The 25,938-nt window shown below is 37.4% G+C and overlaps 1 protein-coding gene across 6 annotated transcripts in view; it reads left to right on the top strand.

Moving 5' to 3' along the window:
* Positions 1-25,938, top strand: part of SRBD1 (S1 RNA binding domain 1) — a 124,752-nt gene that overhangs the window by 47,241 nt on the left and 51,573 nt on the right. For all 6 annotated transcript variants that reach the window (XM_064414461.1, XM_064414458.1, XM_064414456.1 and 3 more), the window contains one exon: positions 13,948-14,039. In XM_064414461.1, coding sequence (XP_064270531.1) covers positions 13,948-14,039 — 92 coding nt within the window. The remainder of the gene's footprint in view (positions 1-13,947; positions 14,040-25,938) is intronic.

Below are 25,938 nucleotides of genomic sequence, written 5' to 3'. Positions count from 1 at the left end.
CTATGTGAGAAGAAAAAAGTGGTGGCACGTAATTTGAAGCAGATTCTATTCAGTTTTATGGTCTGTAGGAAATTTCTTCCAGATTTTTATAAAGATACAGATGAAATGCTGGTTTGTGTCAGTATACTTTATTTAGTATGCAATGCATAAAATGCAAAATTAATTCTTTTTGGTTCAACTGTAGATACTAGCATTATGAAGCAAAGCTAGTCTGTGGTTCATATTAAGTTGTGATAATATTTATAATTAGTACAGCGGACTTCGAGCGAGATGTTTTCTTTATGTAAATTGTATTTGAGTCATCTGAAATACCAGTTCTAGCACTCAGTGGAGGTTGATGTCTTAGTGATTACAGCAGGTCTTGTCAGAATTTTAATGGAGTATATATGGTTTGAGTTCATGTCCATTCCTTATTTATGAAGTTTTTGTAGGTTAGTTTCCATTGAATTTAATGACAGAATACAAGTTTGGGGTTTCTTTAGTATGTTACACTTAATATATTTAGATTGCATAAATCGCATCTTGCATGTGGTGATGGTAATGTTGTGAGCTTTTATGGATTTCAAAGGAAGTCAAAGCTTGGAGCTTGTGAAATGTTTGTTCTAGTTTTCAGGGTCTGATTAGACTCAAATCCAGGACATGTCAATTTGTGGTATTAAAGCATAATTTATATATTTTTAAGAAAGTATATCAACATCTTGACAATTCTGAACATACCCATCTGTGGCTTATTTTATAAAATAATTTCAAGTATATAGTTTAGAAATAATTACATGGCATTTCAGGATTAAATTCTCCTTTATGCAAATTTATATTTAAAAAAAAGATTGTGGAAATTTGATCCTTCATATTAAAATCTACACCAGCCGTTCCTTAATGTAATATGGATCTGAATTTGGCTGACATTTTGTGTGTGCTTAGACTGGGAAGCCTATCCTTCCTTGTGGGGGCACTGGGGAGTATTTGATGTTTGTGCCTTGTTCTTTTGGTGGAGGAGGAGCCTGTTGGCCATCTCTGCAGTGGGTGTAGAAGATCCTGTCAGCCTCGTCCCCAGCTGGCCAGTCCAAGCCCCGGGCTGGTCCCACGCGGATCTGGGCTGTGATGCCGCACGTGGTGCTGGTGTGCGAACACGAGCCTCGCGCCGCTCCAGCTCTGGGCACGCTGACAGCCCAGCACTGCTGGCCTGGCTTCCAGGGGCAGACTGAGGACAAGGCTTGGCTCTGCCACCTCCTGCAGTAGCCAGCAGAGCTGAGCAGGCGCCCGGGGGCAGGAGATGCTCTGCCCTATTAAAGGGTGCTGCGTATCCCACCCTGGCATATGTTCTCCATAACCCCCCGCAGGAGCTGTCTGCATCAGCCAGAGCCCTCCAGGCCTGCACTGCTGTGCTGCCGTGGAGTCTCTCTCAGATAACCTCTGGTTCTCATCTGGACAATTATTGTTTTAATATTGTGCTGTCTCTTCCATTGCCCTGATCTCCAAATTGTTGTTTTGTTGTTAATTTTCTTTAAAGTAACAGCTGGTAATTATCAGCTGCAAGAACAGTCTTAACAGTTTAACATCAGGCAGTGGAAATTGAGTGAGCCTGCTCTGTTCCTGCTGGAATCAGCAGGGCACATATTTCCATTAATTTAATTTTCAAACAATTTCATGTTTTCTTTTTGCTTACAGCATTTGAGGAAGCTGGGATTGTTTAGTGAATTCTCAGTGCAGCACTGTTTTTGAAAACAGAGTTTTGACTACTCTTAAAATCTCCATTTATTTATGCCCCGCTGTTCCAGGGCAAGTATGTGCTTTTCTTAAGTGTATATTTGGTGCTAAATTTTTAACCTGCTATTAAAAAAGCTTGGAACCTCAGCTTAATACTATCAAAACATCACATCTCAGCTACAGAGGATGCAAATGTTCTTGCTAATATGTAGTAGGTTTTAGAGTTTTGCTCATGGAAATATTTGAAACCTGACTGGACACAGCCCTGAGCAAGTTGCTTTGATTCTCCCTGCTTTGAGTGAGAGTGTAGGACCAGTCAGTCTCCACAGGTGATTGTGACTGTGATTCAACCATTGTGATTCTGAGGCATTCAGCAGTTTCCAAAAGCTGAAAGAATTATTCCAAGACCCTCACTCTTCAATGGTGGCTTGTCTTGCAGGATCTAGGCATAAAAATAATGAGCCATCCAGAGAAGTAGAAGTAGGATAGATGCTCATTGCCCACATGGCAGGGGAAGAACTGAGTATGAACTTCCTGGTGCAAACTTTGGCATCTGTGAGAGAAAACAACATAGTTATATTTGAAAAGGTAGAGTTGCCCATTTTAGTTTTGTTAGTGCCTTTGTTTAAAATCATGTAACTGGCTTTCAGCTTCTCAAATGTTTCTAAGAGACTTTCCCATTATAAAGTAGGGTGGTGATGAAAAAGAGGGGTGATAAGGTTAAAAAAATATGCATGTTCCAAGGTATTCTTCTGCAAAATATGTGTTGTTGGGTTCACCAGTAATTAGATGTACAGACATGTTAAGGTACCTTCACACTATTGTAAGGAATTATGTTGCTAGAATTGTAGTTGGTTATTTAAGTGCTATGTAGCATATCTATGACTGGAGAATCATTTTGAAAATTGTGATGTAAAAAGTAGGATGCATTTTTGTGATTTAGTAGGTGTAAAAAACTGGAAAGTCATCTTATCCTGTGCTTACATAGCTGGATAATTAATAAAACAAAAAGACTGTAGTTGGGATTTTCTTTTCAAATCTACAAGTAATTGGTTAGAATTGAAAGATGAGAAATTTCTGTTCAGAATTTTTTTTAAAGTGTTTGTAACTGAGTAAAAAATGTATTTTAAATGAAGTCATATTTCAGCATATGTTTATGCCAGTTCTAGTGATATTACTCAAAGAAAGTCTCCTGTGTGGATCTGCCACAACCTAAGGGAACAAATTATTCCCTTTTAAGAGAAGGGGGGAAACAGATATAGCACTACCTAACTGAACTTTTATTTCACTAATTCCAGATACCTATTTTTGCTGTACCCCCTGCTTTTGGTTCCAGTCTTATGAAAGGAGTTTGCTGTCTGTAAAAACATGCAATTCATTAATGTATTTCAAGTTTATGGGGATTTGGTCATTACTTTTATTTGCGTTTTTTTTTTTCCCAGAGGTTGATACATACTTCTGTTTGTAAAACAAAATGAATGAGAAGGTGTCCACTGTTGTATATGGTTAATGGATAAAAAATACAGTATACCTTATATTTAGCTCTCTTTCATTTGGAGATATTCGGATCTCTTACTGCAGATGCTCAGCAGTTGCATATGAGAGAAGTAAAATAATATTTAAAACTATGACAATGAGGAGAGCAGAGAAGTCATGGATGAGCCATAGAGGCCTAAATAGAGAAGAGTGGGTAATTTAATAACAAGGCACTCAATCTTCTTCTGTTGCTCTACAGACATTTGAGTACATCTTCCTGCCTTTAAATCTGTCTAAGAAAAGTAACTGAGCTATTAAAAGTGCTTGTTAAGGTAAAGTAATCTTCAATTGATTTTTTTTGGTTTGTTTTAGTTTCACATGAAAAATGTTACTTTTTTCTGAAGAGTAACCTACTCTTTTTTTAACTTTCTTGGATTTTTTTTTACTGTCTGTTGCTATAATCCTTTTTATACTATAATGCTGCAGTTCCTTTATAGGAATGAATAGATTTTGCTGGAAACACTAAACTAGTACCTCAGTTTTACAACCTTTTTTTCCAGTGAAGAAAAATATTTTCCTTGAATGGAACACTTCCTGATAATTGACAGCTTTGAATAGTTATAAACTAGATCCCAGGAAAATATCAAAGGAACTGTATTGTCCTGTTTGAAAAAAAAGTAAAAAGGAAACCCCCAGCAAATGAATACTTTAAAAGTTGTAAGTGCACTGTCATGATTTAATTTGTAGAAATGGTTTTTGAAAAGTACAGGCATATAATTTTGATTGGATCTGCATGAAGCACTTTATATAACATATGTCTTGAATATGTTGAGCTGGAGAATAAACTCATTAGGTGAATGCATCTTCTGTAAACCAAAACAGCTTATTTTTTTTTTTTGTGAATTCCAAATGAAAGTAAACTAAAAAGAAACTACATGGCTAGAAAGAACACTTTTTCTTATTTAATACCTCAAAGAATTTTTCCTGCCAGCATTTATTCTGATTCCAGAACTCTTAATTTACTTTGAGTTTCTCTATGTGGAAAACCTGGATACTTCAGAGTTCAGTAGGCTGTGCCAAAAAGTGTCTGTAGGTTAAAAATATTTAATATGAAGTCTTTGGATACAGCCTCACTGTTAAAAGGGATAGGGAGGGAGCAGAGAGAAGCAGCAGCAGAGGATCTGTGATTCCTTCCCTGTATGAAGAATCTTTCTACGTTGCACTGCTCAGCCCAAGTAGAAGGGGTATGATTGACTCCAGCTTTGCCTTCTGGACCTGTGCTGAGGAGAGGGTTGGGCTACAAGGAGAGATTGAGTACCAAGATCAATGCTATTGTAGGAAATCATAGAAGGGAAACACAAAGCCTGTCTCTGGCCAAAGCTACAGTTCAGAATTTTGCATGAATCAGGGCTGTGGAGGCAGCACAGCAGCACTGGCCAGGCTGCCTCCCAATTGCCCAGAGTGAGCATTAAAGAAAATGACAGTTGCTGGAGGTGCCATTCTCCAAGAGGCATTTTCCTCCATATGCTGTGGTCTTGTCCAGTTATGCTCCACTCTGGGGACAAAGTCTCCCTGAGAGTTCATGTGACTCCAAGCTCCAGCCTTTGGTCTGGATTAACTAACTGTATTTTAGGCACAGCAGTTGCTGCATCTGTGTTGCGCATTCTGAGATAAAAGTGAGTTGCAAGAGCCATTATAGCACTAGAATGCCTTTTCTTGTAGCCTTTCTATGTTCTTGTAGCCTTTTTAGGTAATTTCAGACTTGGCTATTCACATGTGATGCTTCTTAATGCTATGTTATTAAATCTGAATGCTCTATGAAGCTCAAATAAATTGGTTGAGATATCTTTATTTACTCAAGAGCCTGATGGTCTCTCCTTGGTGGAGCATTTATTTTCTTGAATGTCCTGTGTCCCACAGAAGGGTGATGTGGGTATGACAGTGCATGCAATAGGGAAATGTTTTGGCTTAAAAATTAAATAGACTTTAGTCAGACATTTTCCCGTATTTTATAAATTGTCAGTGACAGTACCAAATACAAGTGGTACTAGTAAGGTCTAGGTATTTCTTTACAGGCAGAAATATTTTTTTTCTTTTTTTTTTTTTTACATCTTGTTTGTTTCCTCAACCTTGATATTTGGTAATGCTGCAACTTGAGTTATTATACATGAGCATGAAACAACCAGGTTTCAGGGTTTTACCCTTTGTCTCTGCTGTTTCTAAGAACAGCCAGGATAGTTCTTACCTCTTGTAAGATCTTGCATAGCTGTAAATGGACTAGGTTAAACACCAGCTTTTGCCATGTGCTATCACTGCAGGGCACTGCTATTTCTGCTTGGCTGAGCTGAGAAGAAGCTGCTGGCAGGACAGTGTTGGTGACAGCCTTCTGCTCTGGAATTGCAGATTCCTTTGGTCTGCTATGTTTCATGGTGTTGAGTCAAGCTTGTCACCTTCACCAAGTGCTTGAGAACTGTGAGGGACAGGGGCTAAAATAGGCTGCTTATTGAGCCCTTCAGTGGGGAAGAGTTTTCATAGGCTTTTTGGGGAGCATCATCATCTTTTTGGACTGTGCCATGTTTCTAATGTGCTCCTAGGTGATTTTATTTCAAAGATTGTCTGCAAAGGTATGAAATGTGAGTGTTTAACATCACATAGTGTTTCTCTTCTTTTTGAAGCCTGACTGCCAAAATCATTGTGTTTCTTTTTCTCCCTGTGCTTCCCTCCTGGGTAGAAACAGGTTGAGTAAAATCCTATCAGTGTTGGGCTACATGTTTTCAGTGCTGTATGTACAGTTTGTTCCACTGAATTCATTGGGATAATCTAGTTATGCAAAACTGCTGAGTGCTGTCACTACTGGTCTTGAAATTATGAAGTATATTTATAAAGAGCATACCCATTTCCATGCCTATTATATTTTAGAAGTGGTCTCTAGGGTTTTAATTTCCTATATCAGTCCTAAAGCCTTTTTTATTTTCCTTTCTTCTAAAGGTAATTGATGATTGATAGGTAACTTTTGAACATATTTGAATACAACCACGTTTCATTTATACTGCTTAGAATTGCTGCTGTTGCATGGTAATCGCATGAAAAGTGCTTCTTTTGAGTTAAACTTGTCCTTTTGCATTAAGGTAATGTTGATTCTACAACATCATCCATATTGTCACAATTTCTTTTCCTTGGCATTGCTGCAGCAAGGAGATGAGCACTAGCTAAATTGTCTCTGAAGTTCCTACTGTACTGCACTGTTTTAAGTAAAAATTAATTACTTGACTGCTTTTTAGTTGGATGGTTAACTTGGAAGTATATTTTTGGACCTGAAGCTCAGATTTTAAAGCTCTGTGCAAGGACATAAAGGAGCTTCAACTCCAGCTGCTTCATGAGCAATGACAGCGCTTGTTTTCTGAAACTGTCAATGAAGGTGGTGGGGGCAGTCACAGGTGACTGTCACCTTCAGTCTTGAGACATGCCACCCTAGGTCTTTCACTTTTCACTGCAGACATGGGACGTGTATTTCTTCTGGGGATGAATCCACAGCACCAGTTTTGTTCTGATAACAGCATCTGGCACTAGATTGATTTAACAGGCTCTGAGGTTTGCTCTTTTCAGATATGCGCTTGTACGGCAGCTTCTGTGCAGCTCTGACATGGCCACACGCTGCTGTTGTTTTTTCTGCCTCCTAGCACCACGTGTGAAGCTAAAGCTCTTTGACACCTGCCATTTGGACCCTTTTCTTCCTGAAAAATGTCATCGTTTTCAGACAAGATGAAGACAGATATCTGATCATTCTTCCCTTTGCAGGGATGTGCTGAGGGCATGGTTCATACACACAGCTGAATAAAGGATTCCAGACTGGAGCTACACAGTTAGCTTTATTAGTTTAGTGTGGTAACTAGTTCTTGATTTGGGAGTCCATAGAGATTTTTCTTGTAAACAGACATTGAGAAAGTCTTGCATTTTATCTGTTTTTGAAAGACTATAATTTGGTGGTTTAAACCATTACATTTTGCATGTTGTTCTTCATCTGAAAGACTGTACTTTGATTCTGTAGGGAAGTTTAGTTTTGCACAAGCATACTAGAAAAATTGGGAAACACAGTATCATTGTAAGACTAGGTGTTACTTTAAGATAAGCAATTTTTAATTATCTGAAGCAACAGTACCAATACTAATTAGAGTATCTTGCTAAAGATGGATTGAAACAGGCCTAATTCTTTCCTCTTGAGTAGGTTCTAAACATCTGCATTGTCTACTAGGAAAACCATCAGCTTAACTGATACTAAATATAATTTGTGGCCGTACAGGAGAGAAATAATTCCTAATGAAAGGATGATTGCCTTGAACTTCTGTCACTTCAGCAGCTGCCTGATAAGGTGTTTATTTATTGTCCTTGCTGTGGGGTCAGTGAGCTGTTTCAAATGTAGGGCTTGTAACTGAAAGAGATGATGCTAGTCTGTGTTGTAATCTGCTGTAAAACAGAGTCCCTGCTATGAAATAATGTCATAGTTTTTACTTTACAAAGTAGATTGAGTTGGTCAAGACCAAATTCCTTTCTTTGCATGGCATAGTTTCTAGTGAACTTCATAAAATACAGAACAAATGCATACATGGCTAGAAACACTGACTTTTTTTGTGTGTGTGTTCTGACTTCAAAATGCTAGTTGTAAGCAGAATTTCACCTAATATTTTCTATGGATACTTCCAGAATGCAGCTGAGCGACTATGTGGGATCTGTTTCATTCCTGTCATTTGGTGTGCTCTCTGAAGACTCTTTGTGGGGTTAAATTCTTGTGTGTTTGGGAGCTCTGAAGCAGGAGCTGTACTTTAAGGCTTATGGTGTCCCTCCTGCATCTAATTGAATAGCTGCAGCTGTGAGTCACTATGAGCTTTTCTGTAATATTTTTGCTAAAGTTGGCTTTAACAGCTTTTGTCTAATTTGACTGATTTTGAGAGATGGACTGTCATATAAGCAACACTTTTATGGCGTGTAAAACTAAAGGTTTTGAGTGAAGCAGTGGGAATTTGAGGAACATTCCTTTCTCATCAGCAGTGTTTTTAGTATTAAATATATTCTGCAATGAAAATATCTCCTGGGTTTTATATATTGTTCACATTTAAAGCTAATTCTTTATATTATTTTAAAAACACCGATTAACTGGATGCTTTTCACCTTGATTCTATGGAATAATGATGACTTTCTAGTATAATCCTTTTTCATGAGTCTAACATCTTCCTTTGCTATACCACTACTTTATTGGTGATGGGGAAACACCAGATTATGAATCTTAGGTCATCTATCAGAATGAACAGGCTTTTGAAAATCTCTTTGGCTTTTTTATTCTTTGAATACATTATATATAGAATGTATTTGGTATATACCAGAACCTTTTAATCTTGAACTTCTGTGATTTATGTTTCTCATATGCAAAAAAGCAATGGCATAGCTGTGTCAGAGCCAGGGTCCATCAATCCTGGTGTCCTGTTGTTCCTGTTGTGAAGCACATGTGGCTGCACAAATCACAGCCCAGCCTGTACTGTGCTGCAGGCTCCAGCTGGCCACAGTAACCACCACAGCAGAAGGAATTGTGCTGTGCACAGCACAGAGGTGCTGGAACACTCGTGTGCCCAGACATGAGTTGCTGGAAGGGGCAGGTAGCTCTGCCTTTGGTCCTGGTGAGGAGCTGAAGGGGCCGCTCAAGTTACTTCTGCCATGTGCAATGTCTTGCTTGACAGGAGCAGAAAGACCAAGACGAGTCAGAATGCACATGAGGGTTATTGTTGTTTCCTGTGAAGAGCTTTTTCAACCTGCCGTAACTGGTTCTCATTAGTCAGCAAAAATGGGTGTGTAGGGAGACATGTAACAACAGATGCAGACATCCTATTTCTATAGTGTAACTCTCAACCTTTTTGGGTGTTAGGCTGATCAGGAACTATTTATGACTTCTCTGTTTCCGGTAAGGCCCAATGGATTTCTCATTCATGAAGTAGCCCAATCTTCTTTTGAGTATGTGCTTAATTAAGTCTTCCTTGCCCCTTCTTAGTTGGTTTTAATCATAACATCTGTCACATAATTAAAGCTTGATACATTCCAACTGAGTGTCTAAGGGCAGCATTCTTTCCTAGAGAATGTTGTCATTTTATTTATTTTTATTTTTCTGTCCCAGGTGATTCATACCCTAATTATTTTAGTAAATAACACTGAATAAACCTTAGACTCTTTTTTAGTGTTGTACTTTGTGGGAACCTCTGGCTTTTGTAGCCACAAGTTTATGAACAGTATATTTATCAAGAAATATGTAAAAAGTTGTGTTAGAGGAATTAGCCACAATTACTAAATCATGATTGTGAAGGGAGTTTTGTGGCAGATCATTTTATGGCCAAATATGAAAATCTCATCCCATTTTGAGGTTGGCATACCCTTTGCTTTTAGAGTGACCAGGATTTTCTTCCAAGTATCTTCTTTGTACACCAGTCTGTTCTTTTTACTGGTATTTTAAAGGACTGAAATTATAGATCAGGAATTTGGAAGTTGTAGGAACAGCAAGTTACGTAAAGTTGGATAAAGTTGCCTTTTGCTTCCCTGGTTATTAGTCCAGTGTTACATTTGATTGTGGGGAACTGACCTCAATGTATTGTAGAAGTCTGAAATGTTGGTAAGGTTATTGAAAATGTCAGGAAGATGCATTCATCTTTAAACCCACAAATGTCTAGACTGATACATCTTTTCTTTATTATACATACATTAAATGTTTTACATAGCTTTGAAAATGTTTACAGTGAAAACTTACTACCTAGGAAACCTGCAAGTTTTAAAAATTGCAATTTAGTTAAACCACTGTTGTTAACTAGCTGGTTACTTGTCATCTTTATGTATTTTGTAGGGATGTAATAGCTTTGAATTTAAAAAAGAGTAAAGTGTAAGTGTTCTTATTTTATTACTTTTACCTTTTACAAGAAAGGTTCTTTTTCCTATAAAAATTGGAAGATCTAATAGGCAGTGTTTATTTAAGCTGAGTAAGAAAACAACTTGCTTTAGTAAATGTTAAAGGGCTCCTTGAAGTCTTTAGAGTATAAGACGGCATGGTCTCTAGCATACAGCTGAGGGCCCACCAGGTGGTGCTGGTGGAATACATTTAATGTTGCCTTAGCTACTTAAAATGTGTCTTAACAAGGGTGAATGAGATGGGTGCAGTACAGGAAAACTTAGTTCATATGCAACAAGCCAGTTTGTACAATTGAAAAGAATACACTGCAATATTGTGGAATGGCTTTGTGATTTGGGCACTTTTAATTTTTAAAAATGGATATAGATGCTGAGGAAAAACCCCTTACCCATGGGATGGCTGATGTGGGAAGCACAGTAGGGAGGCATAGTTCCAGATCCTTTGCCTGCTTTTTTGTTAATTCAAAGAGAAGCTTATGGAACTTGTTCATTCATGTCCTAGAAGCTTATTGTATCATATCATAACCATGTGCTTATTTGTCTACTACATATTGACTTTAAAAAGCAAAATATTTTTTCACTAAAGCTGTTTCAAATGTTTAGATTTGGTGAGAATATTTCATCCTAAGGAATGCGCAGTAATGAGGGTCTTATTATGGGGCCAATTCTTTTGGTTTTGTCTGCTAAGTGACTTAAAAAGTCAAAATAGAAACAAATTCTGAAGATGCATAAGATTTTAATACAATTTCACCAGCTTTTATGTAGTTGGCGTTTTTTTTTTTACTCTTTGAGAATTGTGTCCATTATAGAAATGGCAAGAGGAGATTGAAGAACATCGTGGACCACAGCAGTTTGGAGTAAATTTGCTTCCTACTAATTTGAGCATATTTGGTTTTCTCTTAATATGCCCTGACATAAAATATATATACATTATTTAAAAGACATGATGTGGAGCATTTAGCAATGTTAAATTAGCTTAAATTATCTATAAAGCCATCCCCCTTTGCAAGAGAGTGAGAATGTGGAAAACATATGAAATGTCAGTGAACCAAAGTGACTGTCTCCTGTCTAGTCGAAAAGTAAAAGCCAGAACATCTGCTGACAATCCCTAAAGCTTGTAATCTTAGTATTTTGACCAAGCTAAATGTTTTAGCATTCTGTGTGCCACTCTCACATTAGTAGCCACCTCCCTGTAGCCATATCAAGCCATGTGATAGCCGCTAATAGTTCTGTAAAAGTTTGGTTGACTGTTGCTTGAATGAACCAGAGGATGGTTTCTTTGGAGTGTGTGGCCCTGTGCGTTTAACTTGGGTAAAAGATTTATTTAACGTCTGGGTTTCGCTGTCTTGGGCAGAGCAATGTGAGGTTCTATGTGAGTGGAAATTCTTGCTCCCCTTTTCCACGTCTGCTACAACAAATACTTCATAGAATAACTGCATGTGTGTACTAAACTATCTCAGAGTGGATCTCAAGTATCCAGTGTATGCTGCTTCTGAAAGTGCTTTTTATCTCTTGTTCTCTTTCTTGAAATAATTTTTTATTTGGCTTCCCTCCTTCTCCTCACTGAGTGTATAAATGTTTTTGCTCTTGAGGAAAGGAAATATGCTTTTTTCAAATGTTTCTGTCTCCTATCCTGAGTTTTGGTTTTATCTACTCATTTTAGCAAGGAGTTTTTGTACTGCCTACCTTAAAATTTGGCACAAGTCACATATTACCATAGAATGGCAGTGTTGGTGCAATCCTTCTCCTTCTGCAAATCATCAGTGTAGTATTAATGAGAAACAGTAAAATATCAAGTGTGTTAAAATTCCCATCAAGTTCACATCTGTTTGTTCACTGCAGAAAATACCAGGAGAGGATCAAGCAATAAGCTGTGTTCAGTAGTACAGCTTATAGTACAGCATTGTAAACATTACTGCAAAACAGTTTTTTAAATTGAAAATTATACATATTATATATTAATATATATAATTAATTATATTAATTGTATTATCTGTGTATTAAATTTTCCATGTGGACTAACGTTTGGGATCTGTTGGAATAAGAAGATTGAAGAGAGATTAGTGAAAAGCTATTAGAAGTGTGTGCTTGTGTGTGGTTTTTTGGAAGCAATATCCAGAAAGGGAACGCTTGCCAGATGCTGCCTTTACAAGGTGTGAACAGGTTAAGAAATACGTTCTGCTGCATTGTTCTTTAAATTACTTGTTCATCAGAGAAATCAGTTTTATGAGTCTTCTGTCAACATCTTTATGTTCAGCAGTTAGGTTTTTGTGATACGATCTTACTTCTGAGCGCTGTGATGGGAATGTTTTATGAATGTCATTTATAGTGAAGGAGTGCTCATAGTACTGAAGCTTTTTGAAAGATCATGAAATAGTTTCATTTTCACTTGCTCTATTCACCTGGTCTGAGGATTTTTTTCCTCCGTTTGAATAGGTCTGGAGTAACATCCATCTTAAAGATAGAAGTATTTTATTCTCTGTATTTATTGAAAGATCCAGTCTGTTTGTACTACTGTTCTTTAGAGTTTTGGGTAACTTTAAAATCTGACTTGTGTGTACAGCACTCCACCAAATTCCAGTTTTGACTGGGGAAGAGGGGAATCTATTAAAAAAAAAAAAGAAATTCTTACCTTTTGTATTTGCATTTTACACTATTTACTGTTACTCTGCTTGGAACATTGAATGGGAATATATTTAACTTCTGAGTTGTTCTCCAGCTTTTTCTAAAGGGAGTGGTTTTTAGGTATCAGTTTCTTTATTTAAAAATTTGACCTAATAAATGTTCCTAAAAGGAAAATTTATAGTCCAATTTTAAAACAATATAAAACAAAGTTATAGTTTTTTGCTGAAAGGTCTGTTTCTTAAGGACTGTGGTTTCTCTCCTTATGGCAAAGATTAGGTTATTTTAAAAGTGAAATAGTAAAAGTAAAAATAGTTCTGAAACTGATAGTATTAATCTCCAGAGCAGTAGCTGTATGATGCCATAATTATCAACCTGAAATTCCAGTTCTGTTGAAGTTATTTGAAGAAATATACTGTTGATTCAGTGGTGTCAGAATTTCACAGCTGAAAATAAACTTAGACTGTGAATATTTGATTGCAGTTTTCTCTTGAGTGGAACTAGAGCACTTGAAGGGTTTTTAATTATGTGTTTGATTTGAATTGCTGAGTTTATCATCATTACTGAATGAGTTTGAGGTGTATGGTAGATAAATGAACTGAAGTTTAAGTTACTGAAGACAAGCAATCTGTTTTTCTTTGGGGATGGCAGTGAGAGCTGGGAGAAGACGGTATTGAGTGCTGCTGAGAATGGAGCTGCAGCTCTGTGCCTCAATCTGTATCAAGTTGGGGCTCTTTGAGTGTTTTAGGGCAGCTGGCTTGAGGCAATGTGTGTGCTTCCTCACGGCTTGGATTCAAGTGATATGTCAGACTTGAGAATCTAGGTGTTTTTAATGAAATTGTCAGGTAGGTTTAATTTTGTTTATGGAAGCTGATTTGCTTATTTACTTCTGATAACGCTTGTTTCTTGTATTAATTTTCTTTCCTCTTGTAAAGATTAAGACAGGGACTGAGATCATGCACAGTGTGTGTTTATAATAAGGCCAGAATTGATAGAGAATGAATGTTGCAGGTCAGAGAGGGGTGGTTTTGCTTAAATGTGGATATTTTCCTTTGTACTGACTTACTTTTGAAAGCATTTAGTTTATTCAAAACCTGAGGCTTTAAAAACAAATCTAAATATTCAGTTAAGTCACTTACAAAGTCTTTCACGTGTGTTTTTCAGCTGTGTGCTGTTTTACATATTTGCCGTTCCATTTTTCAGCATTGTCAGTGAAGCGGGAGCGTCCATCTACAGTGTCAGCCCAGAGGCATCCAAGGAAATGCCAGACCTAGACCCTAACCTAAGAAGTGCAGGTATGAGGAGTATTTAATTTTATCATATTTCAACATGGAGCTCAATTCTCAATTCTCAGCCTGTTTTGTTTATATTCTTAAATAAAATAATAGCCAAAAGTAGAAAAAAGTTTTGGATATTTTGTTTCTAAACCTTAATTATTCTGTTATTTCATATTTGAAGTCCTAGGCGTGCAAGTGAATGACATCACCTTCTACTAAAGCCTGTAATGTAAAGATCCTTGTGGATGTATTCTTTCAACAGGCTGGTACAGGAGAATTCATAGCAATGAATAGAACCAATTAATTGCATGAACTTTCACAGTTGCACATGTCCATGCACACAGGGGCTTGACTTCCCTCTTCTCCTCTCTGTGTACATAAATATCTAGCAATGATTAAACCATTCAAGGGCTGGAAAAACAGTGTAAAACTAGAGCAGATAATTTAAAGATGTGTATTTGTTGTGATCACTGGAGTCTTCATGTAGCTGAATACGTTTTTCAATAAATACTGTTTAGGTTTTGTTTTTAAAAAGTTACCTACTTCAGCCTAAATGTCACTGAGGTCTAACACAGCAAGTGGAAATGTGCAAGTGTTGCCACTTTATAATTTTAAATGTTTGGTTAAAGAGTAGTCTTTAAAGATCAAATTCCTAGCAGCTCTGTCCAGATTCTACTTATGGATTTGTTTTATTCAGAGATAGCTGTAAGGGCACCTTTCAGGTTATTTTTGTATTACTTCACTTATGTATTTTTAATTGTGTGTCTTATTGTATTTTTTATCTTCTTCATGGGTTTTTTTGGTCTTAGTTTTTCCTACAGTTTGCTGTCATACTCAATCAAATATAGCATATTAGAAAATGCAGCAGCATTTGTATATAGAACTTTTCCAGTCAAAATTATAATGTTCTTAGATTTAATATTTTTCTAGCAGGTTACTGGCCTGGAAATCCTTTGAAGAGTATAGATCTGCAGAAAAGAATTCTGACATGGTATTCAGGGGTAAAACTTTATAGAACTGTCCATGTTTCCCTTTGCTCTTATTTCCACAAAGGGGAAAGTGTTAACTTGATGTTTCGAGTGAATGTTTTTACAGGAATGTTCTTGGAATGTCTGTATCAGCGCTTCCATTTGCAGGAGAGGTCTCTAGCTTCTTTTTGCTTGACTCTTTTTTCCCTGCCTGCAAACAGACCCCGTTGTGACTATTTCTTCCCTGGGCCACAGAGGTTTTAAATGTGTCATGGTATGGCCAGAGCAAATACTAGGCATGTGACATTTCTGTATTTGTGACAGATAGCACTAGCTTTCCCCTGGGCCACAGTTTTTTATGGTGCTGATGTATTAAATGTAGGTTTAAAGTTGATGTAAATGAACAAAAACACTGAAAAGGAGGAAATCTAATTATTAACATTATGCCTTTCCAGGTGTACATGTTTCTCAATTTCTCCAAAATTAATTTTTCAACATTCCAGACACTTAAGTGTTTTGCATCAAATACAGTAAAAGAAATAAAATTTTTAATATATGAACAATTCAAATATTAATTACCCAGAGTTCTTAATTGCTCCATTATAATAGGATTTTTTTCAGCCTTAATTTAAGTGCTCTTGAAACTGATTTTTTAAAAGCATCAACAATTTTACCATGCCGCAGCAGTCCCACTGAGTGGATAGAAATTGAAAAAGGGTAGGATAGAAATTGAAAAATAATTGCCTAGTTCCATGGAGGTTGGCTTTTATGAAAGTGACAAGGTATCAAGGATCAATACTGTCAAGGCATTCTAGAAGTTTTAGGCTTTCTTCCTGACATCTTTTGGTGTCAATTTGTAAATAGCTGTGCTAAAGCTATGGATGTTTTCTTGAAGTTGAATGTAAAAATGGGACATAACTTCAGAGGGAAACATTAACTGATGTTTGAGGCTTTTTCAGACTTTTTTCTTGACTAGCTTACTTGTATAGTTTCAATTTTCCTGTAATTTGCAGTATACAGAAAAGTGACATTGTGTCAAAGCTGACTTGCTTTTTATTTTAATTGTTGTCTTACATCGTGTCAGATTCTGTGCTTACATGATAGCATTTAGTACATTAAAGGAAGCTGACAGCTACATGATGAAATGTGACATTTATAGTTAAAATAAAAGGTACAGCTGACGTGAGATATCTGTGATCTTAACACTGTTTGCCACTTTAACATTTTTCTCAACAAAACTTTGTAGAAGGTTTTAGGTTTTTTGAATGACACAGATGGGCTTATGTTTGTCCATTAGGTCCATAAAAGTAAAATATTAAATAATACGTATTATATGAGAACTTTATCATATCTGTTAATATTTGAAGTGGTGTTTAGCAATTGCTTGTAGTCAGTTTTTGCTTTAGAAAAAAAAATAAGTTATCAGTCCTGATGGAAAAATTAACTTTATCGTTTCTCCTTGGCTGAGTGCCCTATACAGGGGGAATGCCAACAACCTTCAGCATTTCTTGGGGGTGCTAATTAAAGGTATTAGTTAATCCAAGGTCTCAGCTGGAGTTGGTTTTTTTTCCCCTTTGAGCTGTCTTTGAAGGTCATGGATGACATGAGTTTGTAATAGATGATTGAGAAAGATCTCTTTTTAAACTAATGGTGTGTATACAAACTGTAGAGGAAAGTCTTTATAATCATCCAAACAGTGCTTTTAGCCAAAATTGCAGTTGCTTTAAAAAAAAAAAAAGAAGCTCTTTTTTAAAGCAATTTGCTGTTATCTACAGTACAGGGAATTAAATAGGATCTTTCCAACTTCAGAAGTGTCCTGAATATTTCATGAAAGTGCAGAAGCTTCTGTACTGCTACTGCAATTCCTATAAAATCTTGTGGAGTGGGACTCAGCTAAGTAGATACTAAAGAGCTTGATGAAACCTAGTTACTTGTATTTGAGTAGAGTGAGGAGGTATATATCCCCTTCTGACAGTCATTGTAGGATTAATGAGCAGAACAGCTATTTCTCAGCCTCACAGAATTAGGAGATAAGAGGCTTATAGGCCAGAGCAATAAAAGGATTTCCTACTTGATAGGCTGAGGAAGTTCAGCTGCAGCAGATTAGGAGGGTTCTGCCTAGGCAGCAAGGCACTGGAGTTCAGTAATGGGCAGTTTTGGGTGAACCTGCAGTAAGATTGCAGTCTGAAAGAGAAGGGAGAACAAGGCTTCCTTGAATTCTTCTTCTCAAAAGCTGTGCCCAGGGACACACTTGAGATTTGGAGTGGGAATCTTTTTAGGGAAGAATGGAGACAATGAAAAGAGTGCTTTGCAAGCTGGCAGTGTTGATCACCTTGGTGCAGTTTATTAATACGTGCTCTAGCAAGGCTCTGTGACTGCCAGTTCCGAGGCTGCAATGAGGTATTGGTAATGCAGGAGCTGTGAGGCTGGGTGGATGACTGCAGTTCTATTTCTGCCCTGGCATGTGTCCTCTGGCCACCCTCTTGAAGCAGCAGTTAAAATGTTTCATTTGGTGGAGTTTTCATAAAGCTGTGAAATTCATATTTTTTTGGTTATTCCATTCATTTGTTGGGATTTTTTGCTTCTTTAAAAAAAAAATTATTTCCTGACCTAGCATCATTACACCACTTCATGTTTAGCCTTTAGTTAGTTTTTATTTATGACAGCTTCAAGTAGGAGTTATGCATTTGAACTTGCCTGTAAAATTTCTTGAATTGCTCTGGGTCCCTGTGATTGAGATTTATTTGGGCCTTTGTTCAATGCAAAGCCTGGATGCAGGCTTCCCTTAGAAGCAGTTGTAAGTAACAGTTTCCTGGGCATGGTACTTTGCCTTAACTTTAGCAGCAATTCACTTGCCAGGAGTTACCTTCCATTGCCAGAGCACATGAGATGACTTCTTGGTGTGTTATTCTTTGTGGAAGGGAAAAATTAACCTCAGTAGTGACAGGCATTCCTCCCTCAGACAGATGAGCTCTGTGACAATCCCTGCCAGCCTGGGTTTGGTTGCTGTCACTGGGCCTGTGAATCCTGGAATTCAGTGATTTTCCAAAGGTTGATATCATTCCTTTACTTCCATCCTGTTCCACAGAGTTTTAGCTAAGGTTTTATTTTGTTGTGCAGAGCCTGTATTCCTAATAAAAGTAAGTTTTACGGGATAAGAAATGAAGGCTGTCAGTACAGGTGTCAACATGTACACTATTCCAAGCTTTCTTTTTTCTTCTCTCACTGCTTCTCCACTTCTACACCCCTCTGTTGCAAATGCTTGTTGGCTTGAGCAAGTTTTGCCAGACTAAAGGGGAAGACTGTGGAGGAACAGGTGAAATGTATAGAAAGTGTAAGCACAAGTGACTAGTGCTGAAGGATTGTCACACACAAATTAATGTATTTTCTGGATGCCTTGGAGCTTTTTAAAGTATGGCCAGCTAGTGGAGGTTTTGTTGTCCATAGTATAAGGAAGATAAAGGATGTACCAGTTATTTGGCTTGTGCTCACAAAGAATTTTTTTTTTTCTGCTGCCTCTCCACCTCTTGGATACCATAGTGAAATGAATGTTTCTTCATAACTAAGAATCAGAGGAAACTGATGCATTCTAATATAACAGTGGCCTGATGATAGAGAATTGCTATGAAGCAGGAGTCGTGCTGGGATTTTACTCTGGTTTCAATATGCACTCAGTTATATAAATGAGAAATGTCTTCATTTCATTAAATTGATGAATTACCTTTCCTTCTGAGATGACTGCTCTAACAAATAAGCAATTTTTTCTTTCTTTCACTACTTAAAAACTAAAATAAAAGGGGGAGAAAGGGGCTCTTTTTTCAGACACCATATTTGTGTAACCACTTGTTAGAAGAGATCTCATGCTAAGCCTCTTTTTTTATTTTCATACCTTATGCAATCATACGCACTTGATTTTTAATTTATATTTCTGTGTTCATATGCTGAAAGAAGAGCAGCATCCCTGGGCTTGTGTAATGTAACCACTCTAAGAAATGTGCCTTTTCATCCTGGGCATGAAGGACTAGGGCTTTATCAAGGCTACATAGTTATGTCACCCAGTTAGGAAAGCAACAAAGGTAGATAAAATATTCCCTACAGCTGCTCTTTTTGAAGATTTGGAAAACTAAGAGGACAAGCATGTGTCATGCTGCATGCACAGATACGATCCAGTATGGAAACTGTGTTGTTTCTAAGGGGTGTTTTCTGAGGATAAGGAAGAATCTGAAAGAGCCAAAGGTCACACAGCACAGCTTGCCTTAGCATTGTCAAATCCCATCTGCTTGTCTCCTCTCCACAGGGCAGAACACATTGCATTATTGTACGCTCAAAGTTCAGCACACCACTTGCACTTTTCCTTGCAAAAGAAAGCCTTGTAGGCTTTGAGGGCTTGTTAGGACTTTCAGACTGTTATGCTACAGGGTTTCATTCCCTGGGGTCCTGTTAGAGACACAGAGTTCAGAGCTGTCATACTGGCCAGCAAGTACAAGGTAGAGATTGGAAAAAATGTAATTTATTTTGACTTTATCTTAAGGAAAGTAAAACAATTTGATGATTAGATGTGTGGGACATAGTGCCTGGATGTCTACTTGAGCTAATTTCTTCATCTTCTTAAAAGAGCATTGCTCCCCTTTGGCTAGTCAGGAGAGAAGGTCATTTTTCAAAAACTTTATTGTTTTATTGAAGTCCTACGGTTAAAATGTTCACACTGCTGTCGAAGTGGGAGCTTTCTTCTACAGTTAGTTGGAGAGAATTGGTGGAAGTTCCACAAGCTTTCCGAAGACAAAGTAAGCACTGAATTCTCATGCATTAAAACATTTTGTCAGCCCAATGTTAAATTGGGTGGTGTGCAATTGGAGTAGTATAACATTAAATCCTATGTCGTCTCTCAGCTGTTGTGTTCTGTAGCATTTAAAATTTAATTATACTTTTGGAAGGATGGAGAACAGAGAGTCACTCTGTGGTGATGAACATGCAGTGGTTAGAAACAAAAAGGGTGGTGAACATCAGTAAGATGTTAAAGATAGAACATGTTAATGATAGTAATATTAATAAACTAAAATAACAATAATAGGAATAATTAATTCTTAATTAATAATAGTAATATAAGTAATTAGTAGTAGGAACAAGAGTCTTGTTACTTGTCTCCCAATAGGACCCAGTTCCTACTATTGAGCAGAAGCTCATCCCAAGGCGTGGGCTAGGCTGTACAATTTAAACAGAAATTATGGGGACTCTGTGGGCTCTATAGGAAATAAAAAACCAGTCCCTAACTGCAGATAGTCTGGAAATGACTAAGCCTTGCCCAGTTGGGCATGAACATGTGCCTGCACCAGGATATTGAGAAATAGAAAAATGGTCTTGAATTGCCCCAAACCAGTAGCACAATCCTGAATGGGTTTTTACACAGATGTTAGAGATGTTTGTAGTCTTGTAGTTTTCTTGTTGTTCTAGACAAGAATCTAATGTTTTCTAACCTGTGTAAACCTCAGGGTATGTGGGAGAGGTGGTGTATGATCATTAACATCCTGCTTACTGGCACTGTATTTCCTGCTTACTGGCACTGTACTTCCTCTGAAGCTGTAGGGCTCAGGAGTGGGCTGGAGTTTGATCTCCTGCAAGTTTTACGTGCTCTGGTCAAGCTGCTTTCCCTTCGCATAAAAGAGCTACAAGAACCATTCATTTCCTCCCTTCTGATGTAACTCTGTGCATGAGTTGTGTCTGTGTGTTTCCTTTTGAAGGCTTTGTTGCTTCCTTGAAGCGTGGAGCTAGAGGAATGACCAGTACCAGGATGCTCTTCAATTCAAGGAGTTTTGGTTTCCTTTTAGTACTGGGATTTGGTGTGTTATTTGCCAAAGCTGATTTTCTTGCTACAGGCATAAGAAATTAACCTTTTGTAAGTGATCAGAATGTTCTATTTGTTGTTGATACAAGTGACTAGTTCTTCTAAGATGCAGATGACTAGCTCTTGTAAGATTAGATCTTTAAATAATTTTTTACTTTTAGCAGTAACAGTAATCAATGGCATGGCAATGCAGTTACTATTAGCAGTGTGAATATGAAAAGGATATTGATGATGCCTACCTTTTAAGCTGAACAGATGGGGAGAAGTTTTTTTGGAGTTTATACCACCTTCGGAGACCAACTCATTTCTGTGACAGAAAAATCCCATGAGGCTTCAGTTAAATGCTTATATGTCCCCTGTCTCCTCTTGGATAAAATGGATACTATTCTGTGATACAGAAATTACTAGTGCTTGAGAAAAATGTTTTTGAGAGTGTTCCTAAGAAAAAATATTGATTTTAAAATGCTGCATTGTAATATTCATTTGTCAAATTTTTCTCTTTAAACATATTGCTAACTTTCTTGTTGTATTCAACCCGTCTCTTTTAAAGATTTTTTTCTTGGTAATAAATAAGTAGAATATTGTCATTCATTATTTCATTAATCTTAGGCAAATAACAGTTATCAGTTTTATGGAGTTAAAAGTAAACTAAAATGTAACCTTTTTAAAACAAAAACCTGCTCACTTGCTACGGAAGAGCTTTGGATGAAATGCAGCTGTTGAACAGTTGCTTAAAATAAATTGCATACTTTAAACCCACCAAGAAGATATATGAGGATTCAAAACTGTGTCACAAATCCTGACCTACTGAGAAAGAATGCTTAATGAAAAGACTACTGTACGTTTCACTGTATCCTTTGCAAGGAGGGTGAAATTCAGGTCAACAGGATAGAAGGCTTCCAGGACTCAGGAAACCTGAACAATCGATCACTGAGTAAACATTATTGCAGATACTTAGGGAGAGTAATTGATCTTGAACACAATAATAGCCTTTATAAAAGGATTTAAAAAGTTGTAATGTTTCCATATCTACTGTGCTATGATATATGGACAGTAATTACTTATGCATTTGTGAGTCCGTGATTACCTAAAGGTATTTTTTTTAATTTCATTGACATTGAAGTTTCAACCAAGACTTCTGAGTTGCAACGGCTACTTAAAATAGGAGGGTGGATGAGTTACTTGGGTGTTATAGTAGCATGTCTCAGCAAGAATGAAATACTGAGGTTTTGTAATAAAGATGCAGAATGTTCTCATTTATGACAAAATTGAAGTTGAACTCATCATAGCTTAATAGCTTGTGGTTGCCATATATTTATTTGTAAAGCATTTATAATGCTATCTATCTTCACATCTGGAAGCTTCACATTTTTTCAAAGCACAAAACAAATGCTCCCACTCATGTGGAGTAGCTAAGCTGTCACAGTTATTGACTCAGACATTTTTTTATCTTTATGTGAAGATGTGTTTAAAAGGAGGAATGCCATCATCCTGGACTTTTGGCCAAAAATGTTTTTCTGCTTACGGTGTTAAGCAACATTTGAATGCCACTGTAACTGAAAGAAATTGAAACTTTTTTGTTCTTCTACTCATAAGCATTCTTCATGCTTTCCTTATCTAAGCCTTAAAGCTCTTGCTTTATGGTGTGGCTCTTACATAAAGCAATGCAAAAAGAGAACATTTCAATATGTAGTTGTCTGAATACAGAAGTTGGCAGCCTGCCCCTAAAGTGGGCACAATACTTGAAACCATAATAAATTTCATCTACTTGACAAGATTTCCAGCTGCCCTTGCACCCTGAATAGTCTGCATGTCTGATTTGGGTCTTAATGGTTGCTTTAGACCTGTTCTGTTACTGAGGGGAGGCAGGTAGCCAAAGAAGTTAGCACTAATTTAGTTTTTTAGGGCTGGCAGCTGACATGGCCCTTGCATAGATACCATGCAGAGAAATAGAAGGGCTGCTATGTTATTTTGGCCCTTCACTGTTGAGTGTGGCAAATTTTTTCTGTCTTTAGTCTGAAGACTATTATCAGTATTCATTAATGAAAACTCTCCTGCGATTTGTGTGAAAAATGCTATTGCTTGCTATAGAAATTACTAGAGAAACAAAGTTATGTGGTGTATGTTTGAAGAAAATAGTCTTAATTTTAAATTTCTCCATTTGAAATTAGGGATTTGATCTTTAAGACAGGAGTAGCCATGTAGTTCATGAGGGCATATCTGCTTATTAGCCATTAGGAATCAAAGCATTTTAATGTAATTCCTCACTTTCTATGAAGATCAGACACAGAGGTTGTCATGAGCTGTGCAGGCAACTCTTATGGATGATTTTTTCCACCACAATGGCATCTTCATCACTGACAAATTATCTGCTGGGTTTCTCTTATCAAAAAGCCAAAGTATGGAGTGAATTGAGACTTCCATGCAGTTAAACTGCTTTTTAATGAATTGGCAGAATATGTCCTATCTAATGACAAGACGGAATTACAGTAAATATGCTTGCTGTGATTTTCTTTATTTCTCATTAGACTTCGATGTGAAGTACATCTACATTGAAGTCAGAGGACCACCTAGACCATTCTGTCCCATCAAGTGTTAAAATTTTACATAAATTTATTGAAAGGCTGCGCAGTATGTTACTGCCTTTCTAAGTGTTGCAATAATATTTTTATCCTAATTCACAACTCCAAGCTTTGCATTTATGGGGTGTGCAAGTCTTGTGGTGATTTTCTAATAGAGGGTCATGTCATCCTGATTTTAATACCTTGTTTAATATTGATTAGGGTTTTTTCACATTTTACTTAGACTAGCATATTTTAATAAATCTCTCAAACTTTTCAGGTGTGGCTATGCTGATAACTTTGGAGAAACCTGGCTTTCTCATTTTGCCCTGCATGTCATAATATAATGTAACCTTTTCTCCTTGGGCGAAAGTGAAGAATACCTTTATATATCTACAGAAGTAAAAAGTAAGACTACATTACCTGTTTCATTGTTAGTCTTCTAAAAATGTGTGGTTTCTAAAATGTACCCAGGGTAAAATAGTTGAAAATTAAAAACAAATTTTGTAGTCTTGATACAGTTTTTAAAAAGAAAATGCCAGACCAGGTTTTACTGTCTCTGCTCCGTGGTAGTAGACATCTCACTTCTTGCAGAGCCCTTGTGATTTCAGTAGTACTCTACCTGTATTGTGAGAGTCCAGCCACTTGATACAAATGGCCAGAGTGGAGCCTCCTTGCCCCCAAAAAAGATCCATCTAGTGCAGTCTGCAACTACTCCAGCAAAAAATACATGGGTTTGCCTGTACTAGAGGCAGTAGATGCTAATCTTGACTGAATTTCTGCCTAGAGAGAATGTGGACAACTCTTTCATTTTTCCTGCTGTGCTCTCTTTTATTATTATTTGGAAAAGTTCTGGAGTGAAATTCTGGCTTTAGTGGGAGTTAGGCAGGTCAGCTCTCCTGCTGGTATTGACCATAGGAGCTGCATCCTTAATCTTGGAACTGGCTGTTAGTTGATCTTCCTGCTTGGATATTGTAACTATTAGGCCTGATCCAGGAAAGCACTTAAATGTCTCTGTAACTTTAGGCATGTGAATAGTTTTGCTTGTTCCAGTGGGAATTCTGACATGCATCTGTGCTGAAGTGCTTTGCTGGATCAGGTCCTACGCCTCCACTGGAAGTCTCCTAGGAATATGACAGCATTGTCAACCAAGCTAATATGACAAAAAGAGTCTAAATTTTACTTTTTAATTGAAGGTTCCCAAGAGAAAGCTATGCTTGGAAAATTCCTACATCAACCTATCCACATAGTTGTCTGTTTCTTAAAGATATAATAGAAGGAGATGTGGACAGTGGGAGGTATTTGCTCTCAGCTTATCTAAAATGTAACAGTTGAAATAGTTCTGCCATCAGGCAGAACTAAAAAAAATTCTCTAAAATACTGTATGGGTATTAAAGAAGCTGAGTTTAATGATGGTTGCTGAAGGACAAATATAGTCTCTGTGCTCAGTGCATTCAGAAGAAATACATTGTTGTAAGTGTTTCCTGGTTTGGATCAATACTACTTTCATTGGTGTTTTGTTTCACTTTTGTTTGTCAGGTGGTGGGCGACTAGTATTTCAAGTAATTAATATGAATTATTGTTATAGGAAAGCATTTTGGCAGTGAGCTGTACTCGTGTAAGTTATAACTGGTGTACTTACACTGATTAGCTTTTTGTGGGGTTTTTTTCTGACAAGAAGGCATACGTGATTGTCTTTGAATTCAGAACTTCTCTATCAGAGAAGCAGGCATATCAGATGTCACCAGCACAGTGCTTTCTGAGCCCAGCTAGCAAACTGCCTTTGTCAGCATGTTAAAATGGATATTAAAGGATATGAAAAGTCTTGCATGACCGAGCAGTGAACTTCATGTTAACTGTGCATTTAACAGTGCAAATCTTTAAAAGTGAAGTCTTTAGTGCAGCATTTAATTGATAAGCTTTGCAGTTGTGGTTTGAGGAGCCTGCATATCTCCAGCTACTGTTTTGGCTTCAAGTACAAATGTTTAGTCAAGTCCTTTACTGAAATGCTGTGAAGTCTTTAACACCCTGCAGCAGTGATGGTTGCTAATTAAATTAGGCTGCAAGGATGGTTAAGGACTGGGAGCACCTTTCATACAAAGAAAAACCAAGAAAACTGGAAATGCTCAGCCTGGAAGAGGCTCAGGGGGGTCTTGAAAAGGGTTTTAAGTACCTGATGGGAGGGAATGAAGGAGAGCAGCAGACCCTTCTCAGTAGAGCCCACTGTTAGGACAAGAGGCAATGGGCACAGATTGGAGCACAGCAAATTCAATCTGGACACAAGAAATCATTATCTGTTGTTAGAGTGGCCCAACACTGGAATGGATTGACCAGACAGGTTGTGAAGTCTCCACCCAGCTGGACATCATCTGGGACAACCTGCTGTAGCAAACCTTGTTTCAGCAGGGGTGTTAGAGAAGGCAGCCCCTGTTCTCCAGAAATGTGTGCAACCTAAACATTTCTGTGAATGAATACATTACTGCTGTGATGCAGTAAAGGGGCTTACAGGTTATTTAATACATTATAGCCATGTTCATGTTTTCATA

The sequence above is a fragment of the Passer domesticus genome, chromosome 3, assembly GCF_036417665.1.
Source record: "Passer domesticus isolate bPasDom1 chromosome 3, bPasDom1.hap1, whole genome shotgun sequence".
Classification (NCBI taxonomy): Eukaryota; Metazoa; Chordata; class Aves; order Passeriformes; family Passeridae; genus Passer; species Passer domesticus.
Note: the sequence above shows the minus strand (reverse complement) of the source record. Positions and strands in the feature narration are given on the sequence as shown.